Source organism: Maylandia zebra, linkage group LG12 (assembly GCF_041146795.1).
Source record: "Maylandia zebra isolate NMK-2024a linkage group LG12, Mzebra_GT3a, whole genome shotgun sequence".
NCBI lineage: Eukaryota > Metazoa > Chordata > Actinopteri > Cichliformes > Cichlidae > Maylandia > Maylandia zebra.
The window spans coordinates 37862116-37883853 of NC_135178.1; the positions used below are offsets into that span (position 1 = coordinate 37862116).

The 21738-nt window shown below is 45.6% G+C and overlaps 3 protein-coding genes across 3 annotated transcripts; 2 read left to right on the forward strand and 1 right to left on the reverse strand.

Moving 5' to 3' along the window:
- The first annotated feature begins 102 nt into the window (after nucleotides 1-102).
- fbp1a (fructose-1,6-bisphosphatase 1a) lies at nucleotides 103-4509 on the forward strand. The gene is made up of 7 exons (XM_004555625.5): nucleotides 103-386; nucleotides 1041-1203; nucleotides 1661-1753; nucleotides 1966-2106; nucleotides 2208-2345; nucleotides 2516-2635; nucleotides 3910-4509. Exons 1-7 carry the CDS (start codon nucleotides 217-219, stop codon nucleotides 4099-4101), a joined length of 1017 nt encoding a protein of 338 aa, XP_004555682.1. The 5' UTR covers nucleotides 103-216; the 3' UTR covers nucleotides 4102-4509.
- A 639-nt stretch (nucleotides 4510-5148) lies between these two features.
- fbp2 (fructose-1,6-bisphosphatase 2) lies at nucleotides 5149-16142 on the forward strand. Its single transcript, XM_024804420.2, has 7 exons — nucleotides 5149-5389; nucleotides 6406-6568; nucleotides 7839-7931; nucleotides 8744-8884; nucleotides 9933-10070; nucleotides 12430-12549; nucleotides 15755-16142. Exons 1-7 carry the CDS (start codon nucleotides 5217-5219, stop codon nucleotides 15938-15940), a joined length of 1014 nt encoding a protein of 337 aa, XP_024660188.2. The 5' UTR covers nucleotides 5149-5216; the 3' UTR covers nucleotides 15941-16142.
- An 859-nt stretch (nucleotides 16143-17001) lies between these two features.
- ctsla (cathepsin La) lies at nucleotides 17002-21037 on the reverse strand. The gene is made up of 8 exons (XM_014408154.3): nucleotides 20883-21037; nucleotides 19909-20045; nucleotides 19705-19827; nucleotides 19344-19496; nucleotides 18333-18557; nucleotides 17957-18125; nucleotides 17689-17806; nucleotides 17002-17400 (listed from the first exon to the last, which is right to left on the reverse strand). Exons 2-8 carry the CDS (start codon nucleotides 20035-20037, stop codon nucleotides 17301-17303), a joined length of 1017 nt encoding a protein of 338 aa, XP_014263640.1. The 5' UTR covers nucleotides 20038-20045; nucleotides 20883-21037; the 3' UTR covers nucleotides 17002-17300.
- Nucleotides 21038-21738: the final 701 nt, after the last annotated feature.

Genomic DNA, 21738 nt, shown 5'->3' on the forward strand with positions numbered 1-21738 from the left:
GGACTCGGGCTTGTGCAGCTCTCTTTGTTCTGCTCACATCCTTGTGTTTGTAACACTATCGTGTCATCGCTGCAGCGCTCAGTGTGCACAGCGGGGCCACACCTCTCCGCTACATACACTCCCCCCACGGCTGTCCACGCGCAGTTCCGCGTTGCTGCCGCATTTAAATCCTGCAGAGTTTCCTCAAACCCGCAGTTCCAGCGACTCACCGGCACTATGTCCGACAGCAGCACCTTCGACACCAACGTGGTCACCATGACCCGCTTCGTCATGGAGCAGGGCAGGAAGGCCAAAGGCACGGGGGAGCTGACCACGCTGCTCAACTCGCTGTGCACGGCGGTGAAGGCCATCTCCAGCGCTGTGCGCAAAGCTGGGATCGCCCACCTGTGAGTGAGCCACGTTACACACGCCGTTGGGTTTGGAAGTAGCCGTTACGGCCCTGCCAGCACTGTTCCGTACTTGAATGCAGCGCTGTGTAAAGCCCTCAGCGGCACGCAGGGCTCCAGGGTCTCTGCGCCAATCAGAAAGCGCATACCTGGAACAGACACGCCCATTTTATGAGACATGCTTCGGTCCACAGGTGGTTATTACTGCGGTACTTGTTTTTTTTTTAACCCCGAACCAGTCGGGGAACGGGCCAGCTCCTGCTCACTTCTGCATTTGTCTTTATTTCTCCATCTCCGCTGGTTTATGTGAAGTAAGAGAACATGTTGCATGTTGTTCCTGCAGAACTGCGTCTCAGAGGAGTAACGAGTGTTTCAGAAGTGCAGCGTCACGCTTCTGTTACTCTTATTTATCCAGTCTGATGGAAACAAGGAAGTCTCTGTCATTTAATTCCACACAAAGACGTCTTTGTTCAGTATCCAGAGCAGCCGCAAGTAGTCCCAGCAGTTTCACTCAGGCAGGCTTACTGCTTTGTTACTACCTGGAGCGTGTGTGTGTGTGTGTGTGTGTGTGTGTGCGCGCGTGTGTGTGTGTGTGTGTGTGTGTGTGTGTGTGTGTGTGAACTTTTCACGCTCACTTGTTTTTGCTTTTTTCAGTTACGGCATCGCCGGCAGCACCAATGTGACGGGCGATCAGGTGAAGAAGCTGGACATCCTGTCCAACGATCTGGTCATCAACATGCTCAAGTCATCGTTCAGCTCCTGCGTGCTGGTGTCTGAAGAGAATGACAAAGCCATCATAGTGGAGCCAGACAGGAGGGTAAGTGTGAGACCAGGTGAGATATTTGAGACTTTGAGCCTAACCGGGTTTAACGCTCCAGGTTCCTCTAAGAACCCACCGAGCCTGAAAAACCTGATCTTATTTGTGTGGGACGTTTTCTGAAAACTGAGACGGATCATTCAGATATTTCTAAGTTGACCTTTTTAAAAGTTCCTTTAACAGTGAATTCCACATCATCCGAGTGTAACGTCCAGGGGAAATCTGCTTTGTAAAACCTTTGGAGCAAACTCAGAAACCAACTATTTTCTATGACATCTGACAGTTGCATAGATACAGTCAGATTCGGTGATCATCAGGTGATCAGTGAAATTAGATAAGGCCTCAGATTCGCTGCCCGGAGGCGTTTCAAGGCAGCTGTTGAGACGCCTCTTTGTAGAAGTAACTCTCTTGTATATAACACATCACACAGTCACTGCATGTTTTTCTGCTTCTTCAGGGGAAATACATCGTGTGCTTTGATCCTTTGGACGGCTCCTCCAACATCGACTGTCTCGTCTCCATTGGCACCATCTTTGCCATTTACAAAAAGGTACTAGCACAGGGTTAAGAGCTTATGATGAAACTGGTTTGTTCTTGATTTAAAAACTTAAAGTGTTGGCAAACTGTTTGTATTGGATTTTACAGCTGCATCACTTGTAGATGTTTAAAGCAGGGACTAAACTGATTTTAATGCAAACGCTCCACTGATGTCGAATCAGGCAACAGAATCAATAATGACACGACTGATGCCGTTTCCCTCAGACCACAGATGATGAGCCCTGTGAGAAGGACGCTCTGCAGCCCGGCAGGAACCTCGTGGCAGCGGGCTACGCCCTCTACGGCAGCGCCGCCATGGTAGTGCTCTCCACCGGCCAGGGAGTCAACTGCTTCATGCTCGACCCGGTTAGCGCTCTTTTGAAGGTTTCGCGTGTTCCACATAGAAAAGCTGCAAACTGATTTTATCTACAAACATGTTTTTGTTGTTACTGCTTTTTGCTCTTTAGGCGATCGGGGAGTTCATACTGGTCGAGCGGGATGTGAAGATGAAGAAACGAGGGAAGATTTACAGCTTGAATGAAGGTTATGCAAAGTACTTTGACCCTGCTGTCACAGAGTACCTGCAGAACAAGAAGTTCCCTCAGGTAACGCAGGTGTCCAGACATGTTTGTCTCCAGGGGGAAATTTATACATTCCAGCAGTATCCACAAACATGCTGGATATACAATAAGCACTAAATACTAATAGTGCACACTGATGTATTTTTACCGTAGACCTCGTCACTAAGCAGATGTTGTTTTTGACGCCCCTGTAGGACGGCAGTGAGCCCTATGGCTCCCGCTACATTGGCTCTATGGTGGCAGATGTGCACAGAACGCTGATGTATGGAGGGATCTTTTTATACCCAGGAAATACGAAAAGCCCCAAGGGAAAGGTAAGGTCCTGCAGCTGTATGTAAAAGATGGATGCAGTGTAGGCGTCCGTGACATCAATGCTGTAGCACCTTAAAAAAAACTTGGAAAACGTGTCAAAACTTGAGTTCCTCGATTGGCCCCTCAAGGCTGGGATCAAAATCAGCTCAGTTCCCACAGATGATTACAAATGATTACAAGCAGAACTAATGTCTACAGTGTTTTTGTGCAGGTACATAGATGGTTTGGGCTCGATAGTTAGTCACTCAGCTGCAGGTAGAATATAGGTTTTTAAACTCACCCACTCTGGTAAAGTTTAAAGTCCAGTTAGCTGAGCGACGGGTTTGCTGTCCGCCTTCACAGATTTGAAGTGTTGGTGCTGTCGGTGCTTTTTGGAGCATTTCTATTTGAATTATCTGACAGAAACTTTGACCTGCTGTGAGTTACAGATCATTCCACAGCATGTCTTTATCCTGTCTTCCTTCTCTCAGCCCAACCAATCACAGCAGATGGCCCCGCCCCTCCCTGAGCCTGGTTCTGCTGGAGGTTTCTTCCTGTTAAAAGGGAGTTTTTCCTTCCCACTGTCGCCTAAGTGCTTGTTCATAGCACTTAACAATCATATGATTGTTGGGTTTTTCTCTGTATGTATTATTGTAGGGTCGACTTTACAATATAAAGCACCTTGAGGCAACTGTTGAATTTGGCGCTGTATAAATAAAACTGAATAGAATTGATTTCCAGTAGTTTGTGCTTCGGTTACGTTGGTTTAAATGAGCATTTCAGTCTGTTACTCTGCACTAACTGGCAGGTATTATTTATGGCTGATGAAATCAGCTTGCTCACTTTGACATTCTGGTTCCTGGTTCTGAAAAGTGAAGCCGGTACAGCCAGAGGTCTGCAGGAAAACGCCCCCCTGACCTGAGCTGGCCGATAGTTTGACTCATACTGGAGAAAAACCATTTTGTAAACTTTGGTCATTCAGGAGGATTCAGCAGCTCCTCTGTAACGGTGCCTAAAACCAAAAAACACATCTGACAGTTTAAATGTGATATATATATGAAATTACACCAAAAGGCCTGTTTATGAACTATTGTAGCAGACTGTCGATTACATTTAAAGCACAAAAAGAAGATCTTTACATGAACAGGAGGAATGATCTCTTCTAGAAAATCCTGGTCCAGTGTTCATTTGTGACTTCTCAATTTTTTTCCTTCAAGCACTAAAATGCTGAACGAGCCTGTGAGTTTTCCAGACTTTCTCATGAGCACTTACACCTTCCCTCCCCTCTCGCTCAAAGCTGCGCCTGCTGTACGAATGCAACCCCATGGCCTTCATCATGGAGCAGGCAGGCGGCATGGCCTCCACGGGCTTCGAGAACATCCTGGACATCCAGCCTGAGAGCATCCACCAAAGAGCTCCTGTGGCTATGGGCTCCAGCGAGGACGTGCTGGAGTACATCGCCATCTGCCAGAAACACGCCAAGAAGTGAGACCGCACGGGACTCACACAGCGGTCCTCCTGTTGGGATGCACGTTACCGCCTCTGTAATGATGGTTTTTATGTAAAAATGGGTTTTAAAGACCAAAAATGTGAAGAGATTTGGAGGCACGGTGTTTTCATGCCACGTTAGCGCTCCCATTTTTAAGCAGTGCTTCATAAGTTCACATACTGCTAAACAAAAGCTACCAAAGACCAAAAATGTGCCAAAACACACAAACGCACTTCAGTCTGAGACCTTTGCTCCTCAGTTTACCTCCAGTTGTGCCTTAAATCAAAGACACATTCCAGATGTGCAAAAGACCAAAAACAGCCTCTTTGCAACCAAACGCGATTCTTTTATTATGTGAAATAACAGCTGTTTGGAACAATGAAGTCTCTCAATAAATGATAAGAACGAGTGAGTGTTTGATCATTTCAGACGTGTGTCATCATCTCACAGTTATTCAGTTTGTGTCCCTCGATAATATCTTGAAATCTTCAAGTTAGAGGCTAAAGTTCAAAGATACTTATTTCAGTGGAGTCGACCTTTAAGCCGGGGTCAGCTGAAGCTCAGAGAGCCGACTGACATTTAAAGCTCACTTGAGCTGCTGTTGTGCTAAAACACGGCTGCAGAATCGAATCTGTGTCCCCGAGCCTGTAACACAAAGACACACAACATCAAACTGAAACAAATACTTCAGCTTCTTTTTGTAGCAGCTGAAGTGTCTTAAACCTTAACCTTGAAGTCAGCCGTGATTATTTTTGACTGTAAACCTGGATGCATGTTTAGAATCTGCTGCAGACCTGCTGTCAGGTTCATGTGAGGTTAAACGTCCCAAAGAGCTGCCACGTCACCCCAGCCTCGGGCGCCTGTTGTCAAACAGCCTGTAAACCTGTTGCCTAAATGAATTAAAGAGCTGATAAAAGTGTTGTGCAGGATTAAAGCGTGCCAGTCTGCAGCTGACACCCGACACCACCTACACACCCGCTCTTCCACTCGGCTGCGCTCACAAATAGATCAGCTCAGCTTCACAGTTCTGGGCACGTAAAGGACGAGGCTCATAATGAGGAGGCTCACTCGTAGCTTGCTGCCCAGCAGGAAGGACAGAAGAACCAGGATCCGGCATGTCGGACCAGTCGGCGTTTGAGACGGACGTATGGACCCTGACCCGGTTTGTCATCGAGACGGGGCGCCAGGCTAAAGGGGCGACGGGTGAGCTGACCCAGCTCATCAACGCCATGCTGACGGCCATCAAAGCAATTTCATCTGCTGTGCGTAAGGCAGGCTTGGCCCACCTGTGAGTATCACCTACGTACAGAGACAGTTCAGCATGCGGGGACAAAGCTGTGCGTGAACTTTGCTGTTGGAGGTCGGCCTCCGTCACAGAGCTGGTGGAGCGACTGGCTGTTTGTGTTCAGTGTAGGAGCCGTCACAGATAAATCTCCTCTGATTTCAACACTGCACAATAAGAATGAACGGAGGCTTTGTGCTGGATAAAGGTCGCACCGCTGCAGTCAAAGCAGCACACACAGCTTTGTGTGATTTCAACACTCTAATCGTGACTTTAATAAAAGATGGTGCAGTGAAAGGACAGAGCTGTGCGCATTGTTAAAATTCTTTAAGGGCAGGGGTGTCAAACACGCGGCTCCGGGGCCAAAACAAGCCCATCTGAGGGTCCGAGTTGGTCCGCTTCACGACTGAAGTGTGAACAGAGCAGCGATTTTAAGATCTGGACAAATGGCTCAAATCATAAAAGCATAAAATGATTTAGTGTGAAGTCACAGATCTGCTGGTCCGACCGACTGGAAACATTTACCACATTTAATTAAACAAAGCTCGTTTTTCTGAAGACATGTCATCATTTTTCATTGGATATCTTAATAAAAAGTGTCCATGTATGTCATATTGTGCAGGAGTGTCAGTGGTGCAGCCCGCCTCAGGTCAATGTGGGGTCGCAGGCGTGACCCTGACAGCCCGCTTTACAGTTTAGTGTGTCTGGTTTGTTTAAAGCTGCAGGCGGAGCTCGTGAGGATCCCAAAGCACCGCCTGCTGACATCGTGCCCGCCCGTGAAGAAAGCATCATCATCAGAGAGCTTACATAACCAATCACAGCTCAGCTTTGTTGGCAGTGAATGGAGTTCGCTTCACACGTGATCTCCAGTTGAAGAAACCACTGTGGGGGAAAATGCAATAATGAATTTTTCTGTGACTAACTGAATTTCTCTGCTCAGCCGGATGTGAGCAGGTTTGCTCTCAGTCAGGTGTCCTGTGTGTGGGCGTGGCTAACGTGTGGCTGCTGATTGGTCCGTGCAGGCAGGGTCTGGCGGGCGCTGTGAACGTGACGGGGGACGACGTGAAGAAGCTGGACGTGCTGTCGAACGACCTGGTCATCAACATGCTGCAGGCCTCCTACAGCACCTGCTGCATGGTGTCTGAGGAGAACAAGGAGCTCATCGTCACCCCCCAGGAGAAGAGGGTAAGCAGCCACCTCACAGCCAGGTGTCTCTGTTCCACCCTCACAGGTGAGTCCATCTTTATCCTCTGATGAATCACATCTGTGGTGATGGGCGTGACCTCGTCCAGTCAGTCAGGACTGGTGTGACACCTCACCACATCTAAGCCGGGGAGATCCAGCTCAGTATGAAGAGAAGATTTTGCACAACGAGGAGCCGAGCTGTGGAGCATCGAGCTACTTTACAAGCTTCAAGGTTTTCTTTTAATTTGTCACCATTTTAAACCAGACAGTCGGTCCGTGTCTCATAATCACAGCACTCAGATTAAATTCAGTCAGCACAATACAGCTTTGTGCTGTTAGCTTAAAACTCAGTCAGATTTCTCACACTTGAATTGATTTATTATGGCAGAAGAATTCAGTTAGAGTATGAAATTTAAGGTTGAGGAGTAGTTGTACCGGCGGACGTCCACAGTCCGGAGTTACAGAGAAAAAAGAAATGTTCCTTTGTGCACAGATTTATGGCTCTAACTGTATTAATCACCCACAACATCGCAGGTGGACGAGTGAAATCTGGGATCTGGATGTTTGAATGACGGCATGCATGTTCTGTCTAAGGAGCTCGGAGACAAGCCCTGTGGGAGTGTCCCCAAGAGGGTCATGGACCCCCTATTGATCCTCCACCTAACTGTACGAGCCACGGTGTGAAAACGGGTGTAGGTCACAATCAGCCAAGGTTGCAGGTGAAGCCCAGCCCCAGGCCCAGGATGTGAGTGGGTGTTCAGGCGTCTGGGAACGATCTCAAAACTGGATTATAGATGACAGACGGTTGGTGTCATAAGCCCCGCCCTCTGTTCACAGATGGCGTTCACAGTGGACATAGATGCTTCTTTCACTCCTCTTTCAAACCATCTGTCTTCTGTGTCCAACATGTGAACATTGGCATCCTCAAGAGTGACCTTTGACCTTTAGATGCAGGTGGATGGCCGTGTTCTGTACTAATCGCTCACCGGCTCCAGTGGTGAGCGAGTCATGTGATCAAATATGTGGGACGTGTTGGTTCTTTCAGTGGCTGTAGTGACGCATTAATACTGCACACTGAGTGATAAACACGTTATTCTGAAATAATATGATTCCAGTCTAACAACCGACACTTTGTTTATTTCCTGTTTACTTCCCGTCTCTGCCGCTCACCCCAGCACTGGTTTTAGATGACTGCATGACTCATTCACTTTTATTTGGAATTAATTTATTATTATCGTCATATTTCATTATTTAGTGTGTTTCTCCACAGGGGAAGTATGTGGTCTGCTTCGACCCTCTGGACGGCTCCAGTAACATCGACTGCTTGGCGTCCATCGGCACCATATTCGCCATCTACAAACGGGTGAGTCTGAGCTCAGAGTCTCGCCGAATCATCTGCATCACAAACATTTTGCTCCCGAGTCAAGGAAAACAGCCAAATCCTGGTACTGAATGAAGTCACAAGTATTTCAAACCATCAACAGTAAAATATCTGAGTACATTTACTGTGATTACTTTAAATATATTTTCATTATACAGCTTTTGTGCTATTAAGTTACTTATTAGTTACTTGGGTAAACAGTCGCGCATCAATGATGCTGTGCAGTAATAACAGGACACACAGTGTCCACACTGATTTTATTCCTATTTAAATATTAAGATTTCCTGCGTCTCCCACCACACGCCTTTTTATCGATCACTCCGCTACCACGTTTTTCAAAATCCAGGAAATGTTCTCATACTGTGAAGCTGCCGTCTGTAACAGAACCATCTATGTTGCTCAAACACACCTCGAGTCTTTAAAGGCTTCTGGGATTTTCAGAAACTTCAGATTTCTGCAGGGTCGAGGTGCAGTAACATCCTGCAGACACAAGAGGGCGCTGCTGCCCAGCTAAACCTGGCTTCTGAGCGCTTCTGATTATTTACAGCTGCAGCCTGCTGAGCTTTTTCAACATTGCACAACACCCAGACAGGCCTGCGTGAGGTTTATACCATGAACCCTGGTGTGATTCATCCACATGTTTTATTCTGAAATGAGAAAAACGTTAATCTGATGTCAGTTTGTGAGTTTTTGGTTGGATGCTACAGTCTTTGTCCACTGAGGCACTCAGTCTGTGAGCAGTTTGCAGATAATCTCTCAGGTCTGCTGTTGTTTTTCCCTGCTGTGATGTTCAGATCTCAGAGGGGGAGCCCACCGAGAAAGACGCCCTGCAGCAGGGCAACAACATCGTGTGCGCTGGCTACGCCCTCTATGGCAGCGCCACCCTGGTGGCCCTCAGCACAGGCGCCGGGGTCAACTTCTTCACGCTCGATCCTGTGAGTACTGCGGTCACAGGTTTCCACACCTCCACAGAGCGCCACGTGACGTTACCTGAAGGGCCCTTTTCTCTCATGGCTCCTTGTGTCAGTGATAATCTCATTAACTCGTGGTTAATCCCTCACAGTCGTGCTTTTCCCGTTTCTCTGGTTTATTGTTTCTGCCGAAGAAAGCAGACACGATGCTGTCAATCATCCCTCGTGAGGCACATTTGCACAGTGGAATCACAGGACTGTAGACACACGTCAATCCTTTTAGCTTTGCCACAATGTTTCTGGCACCTCATCTCTGATTAAATCAGTTTGTATCATCTCACTCGTGTCACATTCTGGGTTTCAAAGGTAAAAAGAGTCTAAACAAAGATCACGTACACATCTTCTCATCATTTTTCAGCATCTTGGGTCTTCTTGTCTCAAATATGCAAATTTCCTGATGCTTCCTGTTTTACTTCCTGTCTGTCTGAGTGTTTTTATTCCTCTCACCTGATGCTTCCTGTTTCTCGTTCTTCAGTGAGCGCACGAGTCCCGTCTCCCTCTCTCTGTTTTCCTTCTGTGAGTTTTCCTGTTTCAGCCTGCGTCCTTCATCACGTCCTGCTTTGTGTTTTTGTCTTTTGTTGTTTAGTGAAGAACTTTGATTAATCAGCTTTTCAATAAACTTCACTTTTTCTTTGATATTGAGTTTTTTTGGTCTTTAAAAACATTTTGATCAGCCTTTTTAAAAAGCAGGTTTAGTTATGATATCGTTGAAGAAATGAGTCTCGATGCAAACAGAAATGTAGGAAAAAGAATTTAGTCCAGAAACCTCCGGAGGTCTCGACAGCTGGAGAGAGTAATGTTGTATCATCAGTGTTTACAGTCGTGTGTAATGCGGCACCTTGACTTTGTAATTTAAACACCTGAACTCTTCGACCTGAGGATTTTGCTCTTAAAGGAAGGCACTGGCTAACATCTGGATTTGACCCTTTGGCGCTGGTTCACTTCTGCTGATGTTTTTCTATCCTGATCATTTCTATTGTTTCCACTGAACGTCTAACTGTTTTCTTATCAGGGCGTCGGCGAGTTCATCCTGACTGAAAGGAGCGTGAGGATCAAGCCCAAGGGGAAGATCTACAGTCTGAATGAGGGCTACGCCAAGTACTTCCACCCCTCCATCAATGAATACCTCAAACACAAGAAGTACCCCGAGGTAAGAGCGCGCACGGCGTCCCACTTACTTAGAGCGCGTTGATGGTTTTAAATGTGATACCTTTAACTGAAGCTGCAGTAGAAATGCGAGCTATCGACCCACAGCGCATCTGTTCAGGTCTGCGGGCTCAAAGCTGAATCTAACACTCCTGCAGCCACAGTTCACACACAAGCAGCTGCTCGCACTCGTCATGTGAGTCCTGACGAAGCATCCGCAGGGCTAGAACACATTTACAGACTCACAGGCACAGAGAACATGTTTGTTGGTCAGTCTAGTGTTATGGTACGTGTATACTTCACTGTTAGACTTGCTCAATAAAACCATTTCATTTGCTTGTTGGAGAAATTACTTCAACCCTATATGCACATGCAGTGCATTCTGGGTGATTTACAGTAAAAGACTCTCAATGCATTTGTGTAGTGAGAGCAGGTAGAGGTTACCTATGCCCTGAAACATGTGACGGGCAGTCAGCGGAGCGTGACCGGTCGGTCAGGCTGTAGGAAGGAGTGGCGGCTCGGTCAGCTGAGCTGCAGGATGGTGAAACAGCTAATGTGAGTGCACATCCTGTTCCTCAGGAAACTGCAGCAGCTTCTCAACTGGAAACTCTGCCTGCACACGCACACTCAGCACTTTGTGAAGCCTGCGCTTGTCATGAGCGTCCTCTTCATCAGCCCGGGATTCGCTGATGCTCTCGTTTTCTCATTTCAGTTTCCTTTGCCTTTGATTTTTCCTAAAAAGCAAAACAAAACCCTCCTATGTGCTTTTAGAATAACTGAAAACTCAAATTAAAAGTGGTGCATTGTGTCACGTGTGAGACATGACTCTGTCGACGCTTCGTGGGTTTGGTTTCAAACACAAAGACCAAGAAACTCCACACAGCAGCTACAGGATGACGTCTCGTCACACGAATCTATAGGAAAACAACCTCTGTGGGATTATGTGTATTAAATGTAACGCTACCATAACAAACTAGCACTCTTACATGTTCACACAGCATAAAACACACACACACACACACACACACACACACACTAAGGTGGGTATATTCGAGGGTGGTTTTGTGTTTTTGCAAAAGTCCATTCTGCACACGCTGCAGTTCCCATCAGGCCGAGTTTGCGTCACAGCAGATTTTCTGCTAATATCTCTTCCGTGAACACTCATTCATTCACATTACACTTCACACAGCGCATCATGAGCCAGCACAATCCGTCAGTGACCACAGAGTTACTCACACTCTGTTTCTTTATGAAACAGCAGATCTTCAGTCACGAGGTTAAAGTGAAATCAACACTTTCTGAATGCCGCGCAGGGAAGTTTTCAGTCTCTGCTCCTTTTTTTAAACCCGTCAGTTTCTCACCTGCATGAAGGATCGTTTACAAATGTAACGTCTGCATTTGAAAAAGCTTTATTTGTTTACAGCGGAGCAGCCGTACAGAGTCAGGTGACCAGATTTCAACACTAAACAAAACTCGCCCTGATCACTGCTCCCAGATCAGCACCCCTGCTGCTCAGGACGTCTCTCTCAGCATTAATATGCTTCAGATCATAAATCATACGTTCACACGTCACACCCTCGATAACTTCCCCTCACTCTCTGCTCGCTGCTCTTTCTTGTGACTTCGTTATTTTATTTTAGGTAGTTTCGCTCGAGGTGGATTTTTTTCTTTTCTTTTCTTTTTGATCGTGTGTCATGTTTGGGAAGCCCTGCTTTACTTTGCACACACACACACACACACACACACACACACACACACACCCTTATGGGATGTGACTCAGCAGGCACATGACTCTACATCATGTCGTGCCGGTCAGAACACGAACCTCGCTTGGTGGGAACTCCACACACCTTCGACTGCTCGCGTCACATGACGTCGTCACATTTTAACCTGTTAAACAACAAATTCTGAGAATAAAGTTCACTGAGAAGAATATTTAATCACAAAGTCATTTCATTCAGACGTTACTTACAGGTCAGTTTTTAAAATGCACTCGTAGTGATAAAGCTGGAGTGTTGAACTCAGGTGTGCCACGCTGAGACGCTGGTCACATGACGCTGTTGCTCTACAGCTCTTTGTTTTTAAATGGTTGTAATATCTGTAATATACAGTTATTTGACAGTGACCACAGGAAGTAGATAAACTAACGCTTTACATCCAAGAATCAGCCAACATAAAATACCAGTCACAAACTGGGAAAACTGTAAAGGTCACAGAATCTCTGGGAATGCTAATGCTAATGCTAATGGAATCTGTGTGTTTAAATTTATTTCTTAAAATAAACCAAAATGTGATGTGGAGCATAGAAAATGTGAAAGTCACATTTAGTTTAGTGACATTTAAGATGAATTTCTCTCCTGCAGGACGGCAGTTCGCCCTACGGAGCGCGATACGTGGGCTCGATGGTCTCAGACATTCACCGCACCATCGCTTACGGAGGGATCTTCATGTATCCGGCCAATGAGAAGAGCCCAAAGGGAAAGGTAACCACTGAGAAGGCTGCAGCTGTTCAATGGGGACTCGTTGTGCTTTTGAGTGGCTTTGCATGATTTACCAATCAGAATAATGCTTATTTATCTTACACGGGGCCTTGGTGTAGCAGGTGTGCCTGACATGAAAGTGATATCGACTCTCACTGACATCACGCAGAGCCCAGAAGAGGAAAAAAAGTTTTCAGAGCAGTCTGAGGTCTGAGGTTTTGGCTCTCGGGGATTTCTTGCTTATACACTGAACTCATTATCTGACTCTTTGGCTGTGTTTAGTATCAGCACGCATCAGTAACAGTGTGAAGAGCAAAGCAGGTCCCCTTTAATGGGTTCACTCCACAAAAGAAGAAACAAACGTGTGTTTCAGTTTTAAATTTGTTTTAACTCCAAAAGTTTGATTGAAGTTTTTGCTCCAAAATGAAATGACTCTGACTGTGACGTGTGACCAGACACTGCCGTGGATGTGTCCGTGGACTAATCCAAGGTTGTCCTGAGATAAATGAAGCTCAGAGGCAGCAGAGACTGGTGGTAAAGAAAACCCACAAACCTCATGTGTCAGTGTGCATCCAGGCAGCTTCCCTCTGTGAGCGCTTCAAACACAACATCTCTCATATTTCCACCATTATTTCCTGGGCAAACACGAGCTACAGCTGCTGAGCGCCAGTTTCAAAAACAGCAGCAAATAATAACTCTTAACATATGATTAATATATTATAAGATGTAAACTGAATACAGGGGAAATCACAGGCAGCAGGCAGCTGTGAACAAACCTGTGCACTGCAGTGAAGACGGGAATATGAAACTCAGACTTTCTAGTTTCAGCACATAGTCACGACCTGCTCGTTCACTGCCGGTGTTATTATTGAAATACTGACGAAGAGCATTTAAAAGTAACCTGGAAACAAAAAACTTTCACATTTTGGCCAAATTTAGGGTATTTTTTTAATGCTTAACAAAAGCACCACGTAAACTCCCAAACATGCCCCCCATCAAAAAGTTAATGTCTTTCACAAGCAGGTGTCTGAATTCTGATCTGACTGATGTATATAGCTGAATGTAACAAATACAAATATATAAAACACTAAATGGTAAATGTATTTGAATAGTGCTTTACTAGTCCCTAAGGACCCCAAAGTGCTTTACACATCCACACACTGGTGATGGCAGCTACATTGTAGCCACAGCCACCCTGGGGCGCACTGACAGAGGCAAGGCTGCCGGACACTGGCGCCACCGGGCCCTCTGACCACCACCAGTAGGCAAACATGGGATTAGTATCTTGCCCAAGGACACAACGACCGGGACTGTCCGAGCCGGGGCTCGAACCCGCAACCTTGTAACCTTCCGATTACAAGGCGAACTGCCAACTCTTGAGCCACGATCGCCCCTTACACTAGATCAAATGCTCCAGCTGAGAGCTTGTAGTGGGGATAAAACACATGCTGTCAGCGTGCCATAGCGCTCCAATAAAGACACTCTACATGACCTTTGGAGGTGAAGTTCTGTGTGTTGGACAATCACCAGATGTGTGAATCTGCACAGCAGTTTTATTGCCCCACAAATCGAGCAAATGCACTGCGTTCTGGGTTTTCATAAGTCAGCGCTGTGGGACGGACGCCTTTCCAAAGCTCAGCTGTGAAGAAAGAGGAGAAGGCTTTCCTAAAGGTCAAGTGGCGGTTGAAAGGTCACGAATCAGAAACGGTTTATGTGGATTTGATGGACACAAGAAAAGGAAATGCAGCCACAATAAAAACTAAGAAACTACTCCACTTCCCAATTCTGAGAGAATTTTCTTCCTTTTTTCTTGTTGTCATTCTCTAATATTGCCAGGAATCAGCCCACTACATGTGAGAGTCAAAGAAACAAGCGTGTCTCAGAAACAGAATCCAGGCTTTAAGTCTGACGTCATTATTTCCGGGTCCAATCGCCACTTCAGGGCCCAAAGTCACACGAACACTGTGACATCACTGAGAGTTAAAAACTGTCTAAATTCTTTCATCTTTAATAAAATGATCAGTGTTGCTGCTTTACCAGGTGTAACAAAGTTTAACATCCAGGCATCCATGAAAACAGGATTTATTACATTTAACGGAGTTAGAAGTTAGCAGGAAGTTAGCTCACTAGCTTCCACCTAAACATGATATAGCATGTTGTGACTGAGAGATTTATGAAGGAACTCAAACGTACAGCTCTGCTACCACTTCCAACATAAATGAAGACAGAAACTAAACAGCAGTGATGTTTGTAGGGTTACTGAAGTGCTATATACTGCTATATAATGATGTGCTACGTGATCGCTAGCGACACAGCTACGTTAAATTCAAATCGTATTTGTCACATACACAGTACGATATGCAGTGAAATGCTTTGCTGTGACCTAAAGAAAAAAAAGACTATGAATAGGATAGGAAATAAATATGGAAATGAAAAAGGGTAAATTTAACTAGGAAACAATAGAATAAAATACATAAATTAAAGTTGAAATAACTGTACAACAACAAATTAGAATGAAGGGTAAATTTAACTGGAAAAGAATAAGATAAAATTTATAAATTAAAGTTGAAAATAAGATAACTGTACAACAAAATACACAATATAGAAATATAGAACAATAACAGCAGCTGAGGATAAACACAGTGAAGCTGGAGGATGAACGCTAACTTTTTCCCACCCGGTAAAAGTTAACAGGAGCTTGTTCAGGTTAAACAGATACGAAGCATTAAAACATGTTAAAAACACAACAGCCTTAATAAACATTTGGACCCGGATGCAGGGTTCATGCGTCATCACTTAGACGATAACAGATCGCGCTGGGACCTGTGCGTGTATTATGTGAGGTTATTGGTGCCTCTGATTGTTAGTCTGGGGTTCGTATCCCGTTTGTTGCGTGTCCAGAGTCCAGCACGCATTCAGCTTTTTATCCGTGATAATTAAAAACTAAACATGAACACGAGTCTGTCCTGATGATCGCCTGCGACATGTTGGTGGTCATCTGCAAACTGTAGCTACACAAAACTGGAAACGTGCTGTTGTGAGCCTCGGCTGCACTGTGAGGTGGTTATCAGTCTCAGAGTGAATATTTACCATCTTTAGAAATGATTCAGCGGTTCAGATTCCAGCTGTGACCTTTAGCTGTAAACAGCTGCGCTGATCTTTTCAATATTAACGCAAGTGTGTCCTTTTTTTCTTCTTCTCCTTGAAGCTGCGGCTGCTTTACGAGTGCAACCCTATCGCCTTCATCATCGAGCAGGCCGGTGGCCTCGCCACCACGGGCACTCAGAGGATACTGGACGTTCAGCCTGAATCGCTCCACCAGCGGGTGCCCTTTGTCGTCGGCTCACCTGATGACGTCAACGAGTACCTGTCCTTCGTCAAGAAGTTCTCATAAAGCTGCGGGAGCTTCGATTGGCTGAAGATTCTTAAAATGTGGTTTTCTCACAGTCGTGACCTGATGTTTTCTGCTTTAACGGTAACAGCTAAATATTCAGCTTAACCTTAAATAAATAATTAGATTTATTAACTGTGACATCATGATTTATGAAAGCGCCTGTGTTGGGTCATATATGCTGCATAAAAACAAAGAAATATGACACCAGAAAGAATCCGGGTATCATTGTTTTTGACTTTTTTTTAGCAAAAATCCTCTGACTGTTGCCACGTGCTCAGAGGGATGTGTGATTTTAGGGTTTCCTCTGCACGATCGCAGGGCCTTTAGCTTCCAGCATCCTCCAGCTGCAGAGGCCACTGTGGTTATTTAGTGCTAAATAAATAATAAATAAATTAAATAGAAAAGTGAGAATTCACATATCTTTAACAGTTGGCCTTAAAATACCACGAACCAGTACGACAGTAATCAGCTGGGTTTTTGTTTTGTAATCTAAAGCTATCACCATAATGTTGCTAGCATTAATGTTAACTGAGGTTTCATCCTTGTTAACATCTGGTAATCAACCAGTAGAAGTCAATAATGATCATCAGTCATGAAGTGTAGTTTTTAGGTGCTTTTTATACTTGAAATATTTGGTGGTTTGAAGTAAAGAGCCTCATCTATTGACCACAAGGCTGTTGGTTTGATTGCTGGCTCCCCCTGCTCGTATGTTAGAGGCGTCTTTGGATGAGATACTGTAAGTGCTCAGATTTATGAGAAAAGCATTATGGAAGCAGTATTTACTGGGTCATGTTTCCTTCTCACTTGGCACCTTTGTTGATCAGAAATCCACGAGATCCCACATACTGTGAGCTCGTTAGCCTCATTGCTTTACATTTTAAAACCAGCAGAAGCACAGAGCTTTGTTGCATCGCTAACATTAGCTAACTTCATTAGCTTTCTAGAGCAATACTGTGACTTCTGCAGGGACAGAGTTTAACGTTGACGTCAGTTTGATTATAATCAGATGAGGAAAGCGCTCGGGGTGAAACACGTCTTTCAAAACAGTCCTGAGTCCAGACTAGTGTTTTAAAACTTTAATTGATCACAGTAAAAGTAGAAAAGAAATCATTTACAATGACCATAGCAAGTGGTAACGATCACTTGCCTAGTACATATTTACAGAGAATAAAACAATGAGCTAATTTTTTCCTGACAACATGAAGTAGCAGAAAACAAAAACGGGGAATTTCCCTAAAATCAGTGTTATTGGTGGTGAGACCTCAGAATCGCCTGCGTGTCTCACGTCGACTGCAGCGTCGTCCCTCCTGTCCAGAGTATTAGAATAAAACCACTACGGTGCTACGAGGTGGAGCCGGCCTCACACCAGAGGGTAGCTGGCTGCGGTCGCAATACCACAGTGGTTCTGTCGGTCTTTGGCCATGTAGACGTAGCCTTTGTTTCCCCACTTCTCACTCCAGCTGCAGAGAGATAAGAAAACAAAAGTCAGGAGGTGACTGGTTTTGGTTCCTTTGTGATGCAGAGACGACGATACAAAGGGCCTGAAACAGTCCTATTTACATTAGAACGACTCTCATGTCAGCAGAGCGTTTTGCATCAGGCTGAGAAGTCTGTGACATTTAGGAGCTTTAACACCAACTGGAAGTGAAATTCATCAGCATTGAAAGGAAGAAGTGAAACTACTCTTGTTGAGTGGATTTTACACACTTGAAGGCCGAGCACGCTGCAGCTGTGAAAGCCTGACTGACCTGTTCTTGACGATCCAGTACTTCTTGCCGTCCACATCTTCTCCCTCAAAGCCGTAGCCCACCAACAGCACGCCGTGGTCCAGGTCCTCGCTGCTGCAATCTGGCTCATAGTAGATTCCTGAAATTTAAAGCCACGAGTCAAACCTGCAGCTCAGTTTGAGCATGAAACCTGACGCAGGAAGATCTCGTCAAGTCAACTACTCCTCTCCTGTCCGTGCATTTTATAAGCTTTAAGTTAAAATGTGTTTTATAACTGGCAAACACCGACCTGACTGGTAAAACTGGAAAGACGCGTGGCCAGCATCAATGGCGACTGAAATGGGTCCAACAGCAGCAACGGCCTTCATCAGAGCATGCTCACTGCCGCTCTTAATGTCTGTGAACCCGGTGTCATTGACAGAGTTGTACTGGGGGTCGTAATGGCACTTCTGGTCATCCTGTAAGAGGGAAGGTGGTGGTGAGTGAGGATAACACTGAGCGCTGAATCAGTGTTCTGTGGTTAGCTCTTTTCTTTAAAAAAACTAATAGATGAATTAAATCAGTGACTCAATTATGCCGACAACTGATAAGTAAACTGCTGACAGGTCAGTAAAAGACAAATTACTTCTTTTCATTTGTGCTGAGGACAAGTGAGAGATACGTACGGTTCCCAGGTAAGGGTAGGACTCCTCAGAGTCCAGGCCCTGGTTGTCCATGACGTACTTGAAGGCCTGGTCCATCAGACCTCCGTTGCAGCCCTCGTTACCCTCGAATTTGGAGCATTCCACCAAGTTCTGCTCGCTCAGCGACACCATCTTGCCGCTCTTCTTGAACTGCTGACCCTCCAGAGCTCCGGTGGCACTGAAAGCCCAGCAGGAGCCACACTGACCCTGAGGAGAGCAGACAGGACACGATGATGGTGAAGAAATGAAAGCACACAATGTGAGAGTTTTGTGGCTGTAAACTTCTGCATAAACTTAAGAGCAAAGGCAGAGGGGACTAATCGAACGACAGAAAAGAAACGTATACACCCGCCTGCTGCACCTTGGCCTGTTTACAGTGAGCTGGCTCCACCTGTTTGACAGCACCGAGTGAAAAATGTATGTCGAGGGGCGGAGAGAACAGGCTGTGCACTCATGGAAGGAGGGAGGAGGGGCATTGGTGTGAGTGCAGTAAATAGATAAGCTGACTGCTTGCAGGGTATTTATTATCTTCTTGCAAAACATTTACAGCAATGCCCTTCAACACATTTGGAACAATGCACATGACATCAGGCTTAATGCAAACAGCTGATGTAAAGAAGTGCGTCTGCATCTCCAGCAATGCAAATCCTGAAGATTTGCATTGTGGAATTTTACTGAAGGAAAACGGACCACACTGTGGTCATGAAACCTGCAGGTTGTGCAGGATGACTCAAAAAAAAAAAAAAAAAAAAAAAAAAAAAAAAATCACCTAAAGGCATTTATCAGACAGCCACAGCACACCTGATGTGCACCAGTCTGGTTTGTTACAACCACACGAGGTGTCACCTGAAAAAGCCTCCGTCTGCCTCCTACTTGCAGCCTGATCTAGTCTACAGTCTGTAAAAACCAAGGAAGCTCCACCTTAATTACGCATGTGCTGCCACAGGGCCTCGAGCAACCAGGGTGAAAAAAAACCAACAAAACAGCTGTTACCTGGTCCTTAACGGGAGTCACGTAGCCCTTATCCCTCCAGTCCAGAGAACGAGGGGCCTCCAGGAAGTTGGGCTCCAAGAACAGGGACCCCTTCACCTTTCTCTGTGCTTCATGCTTGTAGCCGTTCATGAGCTGCCTGAACTCCTCGTTGGTCTGTGGGAACAACGTCAGGAATGTAAATAAAGCGACATCATGCTGCACTTTACACCTTCAAACTTCTAGATCACCTTTATTTTTGCATGAGCCATGTTTTCCAGTGATATCTCCCTCATTCATCTTTCCAAAGGTTTAAAAGAGCCTTGATAAGTTTCACCATACAAGAGTGCGTGCCTGTGTGTGTGTGCACAAACCGCTGGCTCACCATGTCTCCAAAGTGGTTCATGCCCAGGCGGTAGGTGTGTTTGCCCATGGAGTGCTCCAGGTTGTGCAGCTCGACCGTCTTCAAGTTTTTCTCCCACACCATCCTCCTCCAGCCCTCCTCCTTCTGCAGAGACAAAACTCAGTCAGGCCTCCTCGGCTGGACAGAAGAGCACCAGGTTTTACAGAAAGAACAACAATGCATCACCTCGTGGTATTTTTTAGCGTGCCAGCTCTTCCACAGGTTCCAGTGCTCATCCAGCTGTGGGTCCAGATGGGGGGCTGAGAGGACCGAGCTCAGGCCAACGGCCAGTGCAGCCAGCAGCAGCTTCATCATGGCTCCTACTGCAAAACAAGAAAACAGCGTCAGGATCAGATTTCAGAGGCGCGATTCTGAAGAACTCAGTCCTGGAGGTCTTCGCAGAAACACGGTTACTCAACACAGTCCTTTTCTTATTTATCACAATGACTAAGTAGTAAAACACATTCCCGGCAGCGCAGTCATATCCTTCCTCCCCCCGGGCCAAATGTGGGGCAACAGTTAGGCCAAACACACAAAAGGAGCCCGCTGGATCCCGGGAATAAAAGAATAATAATCATCAAAGTGTATCCAAGAAAATCGATGCTGCCGATTTCCTCATCGCCATTTTCCTGCACATTCCCGAACGGAAACGAGGCCAGACCCCGACAATGAGCAGGGCCTGTTTGTGTTTGTGCAGAGTCACGGGATCGGCTGTCCCGGCGCAGAGCCAAGAAACCGGGCCGTCACCGAAACTACTACCAGGAAACCGAAAAGAAAACCAAAACTTGACCAGCATCCGGCCAGAAACACCACCTGATCGACGGGGTCCCGGCTTTTCTTAATCTATTTAACGCGAAGAGGCGAAAAAGCAACGATGGCTGCCACCGAAGCACAAACCGCAGATCACAGCACACACAGCCGAACGAAATACAAAGCGATGGGTATGATGGAAACAAGAGCAAAATGTTGATTATCATCGCTAAAAAACATTACATTAAAAACGTGCTAAATTACAGATTTTTAAAACGGACACTGGCTGGCACGATGTTTATGCTAGGTTTAAAAGGCGAAAGAAATATCCCACAAATAATTCTGATCAAACTTCCTGTTTCTAAAACGTAACCGTCAGACCTGAAAACGAGATTAAAAACTTCACTTACTCTAAAAATTCTCGACGCTGAAAGTGAAGAAAAATAACCTGCTGCAGTAACGCTGCGCTAAACTTTATAAAGGCTGGACGGACACCCAGCTGCTCCGAGGCTGCCCTGTGATTGGTCCGCTCTTGTTTGCTCCCAGGCTCCGCCCACACGGGGTCTGATGTCATCATGGCAGCACGTGATTGTCCCCTCACCAGCCTGCGGGTAGCTGTTGTTGTTGTCGATAGTTTTTTAGATAAGCGCGATTTTAAAAAGAATCGATTTAATCAGCGTGTTCTTGTTTGAACGTGTTTTCAGTCGCAGAGCCTCTGATTCATCCCAATGCTGCTCAATACCGCTGATTACAAGACAGAAGTATTCAGGAAAACACTCAAAAGTACACCCAGCAAACTATTGGTAACAATGATTAGTAATAACGATTTATTCTGTGTGTTACTGAAAACACGTCTGCTTTTGTACTTTTATATTTCTGTGGTGTGTGGGGGACTTTTTAAAAAAGTTAAACTGGTAAATAAATATACTGTTACTGAAAGTGTGGATAGACTGAAGTGAAACCCCCACAGAGAACCAGGCCTGCAGGTTTTCTGCTGCATTTGTTGTTTAACCAGAGGAGGAAATTAGAGAAAGGCTTCCAGATTCATCTGCAGACATGTCGTTTTCTTTGTGTGAAACTGCGACTGCAAAAATAGGTATGGACAACAAACACCCACAGAAGGCCTCTCAGTGAGTTTAAAAGTTGCACAACAACAGCAGCCTGAGCTGGAGGGTAAACACTAACAGCTGAATGTTTGTTACTGGGTCATAAAGGAGATTTGTAAGGGGGGAAGTGGTGAATCTTTAGTTGTAGACAGTGTTTGTG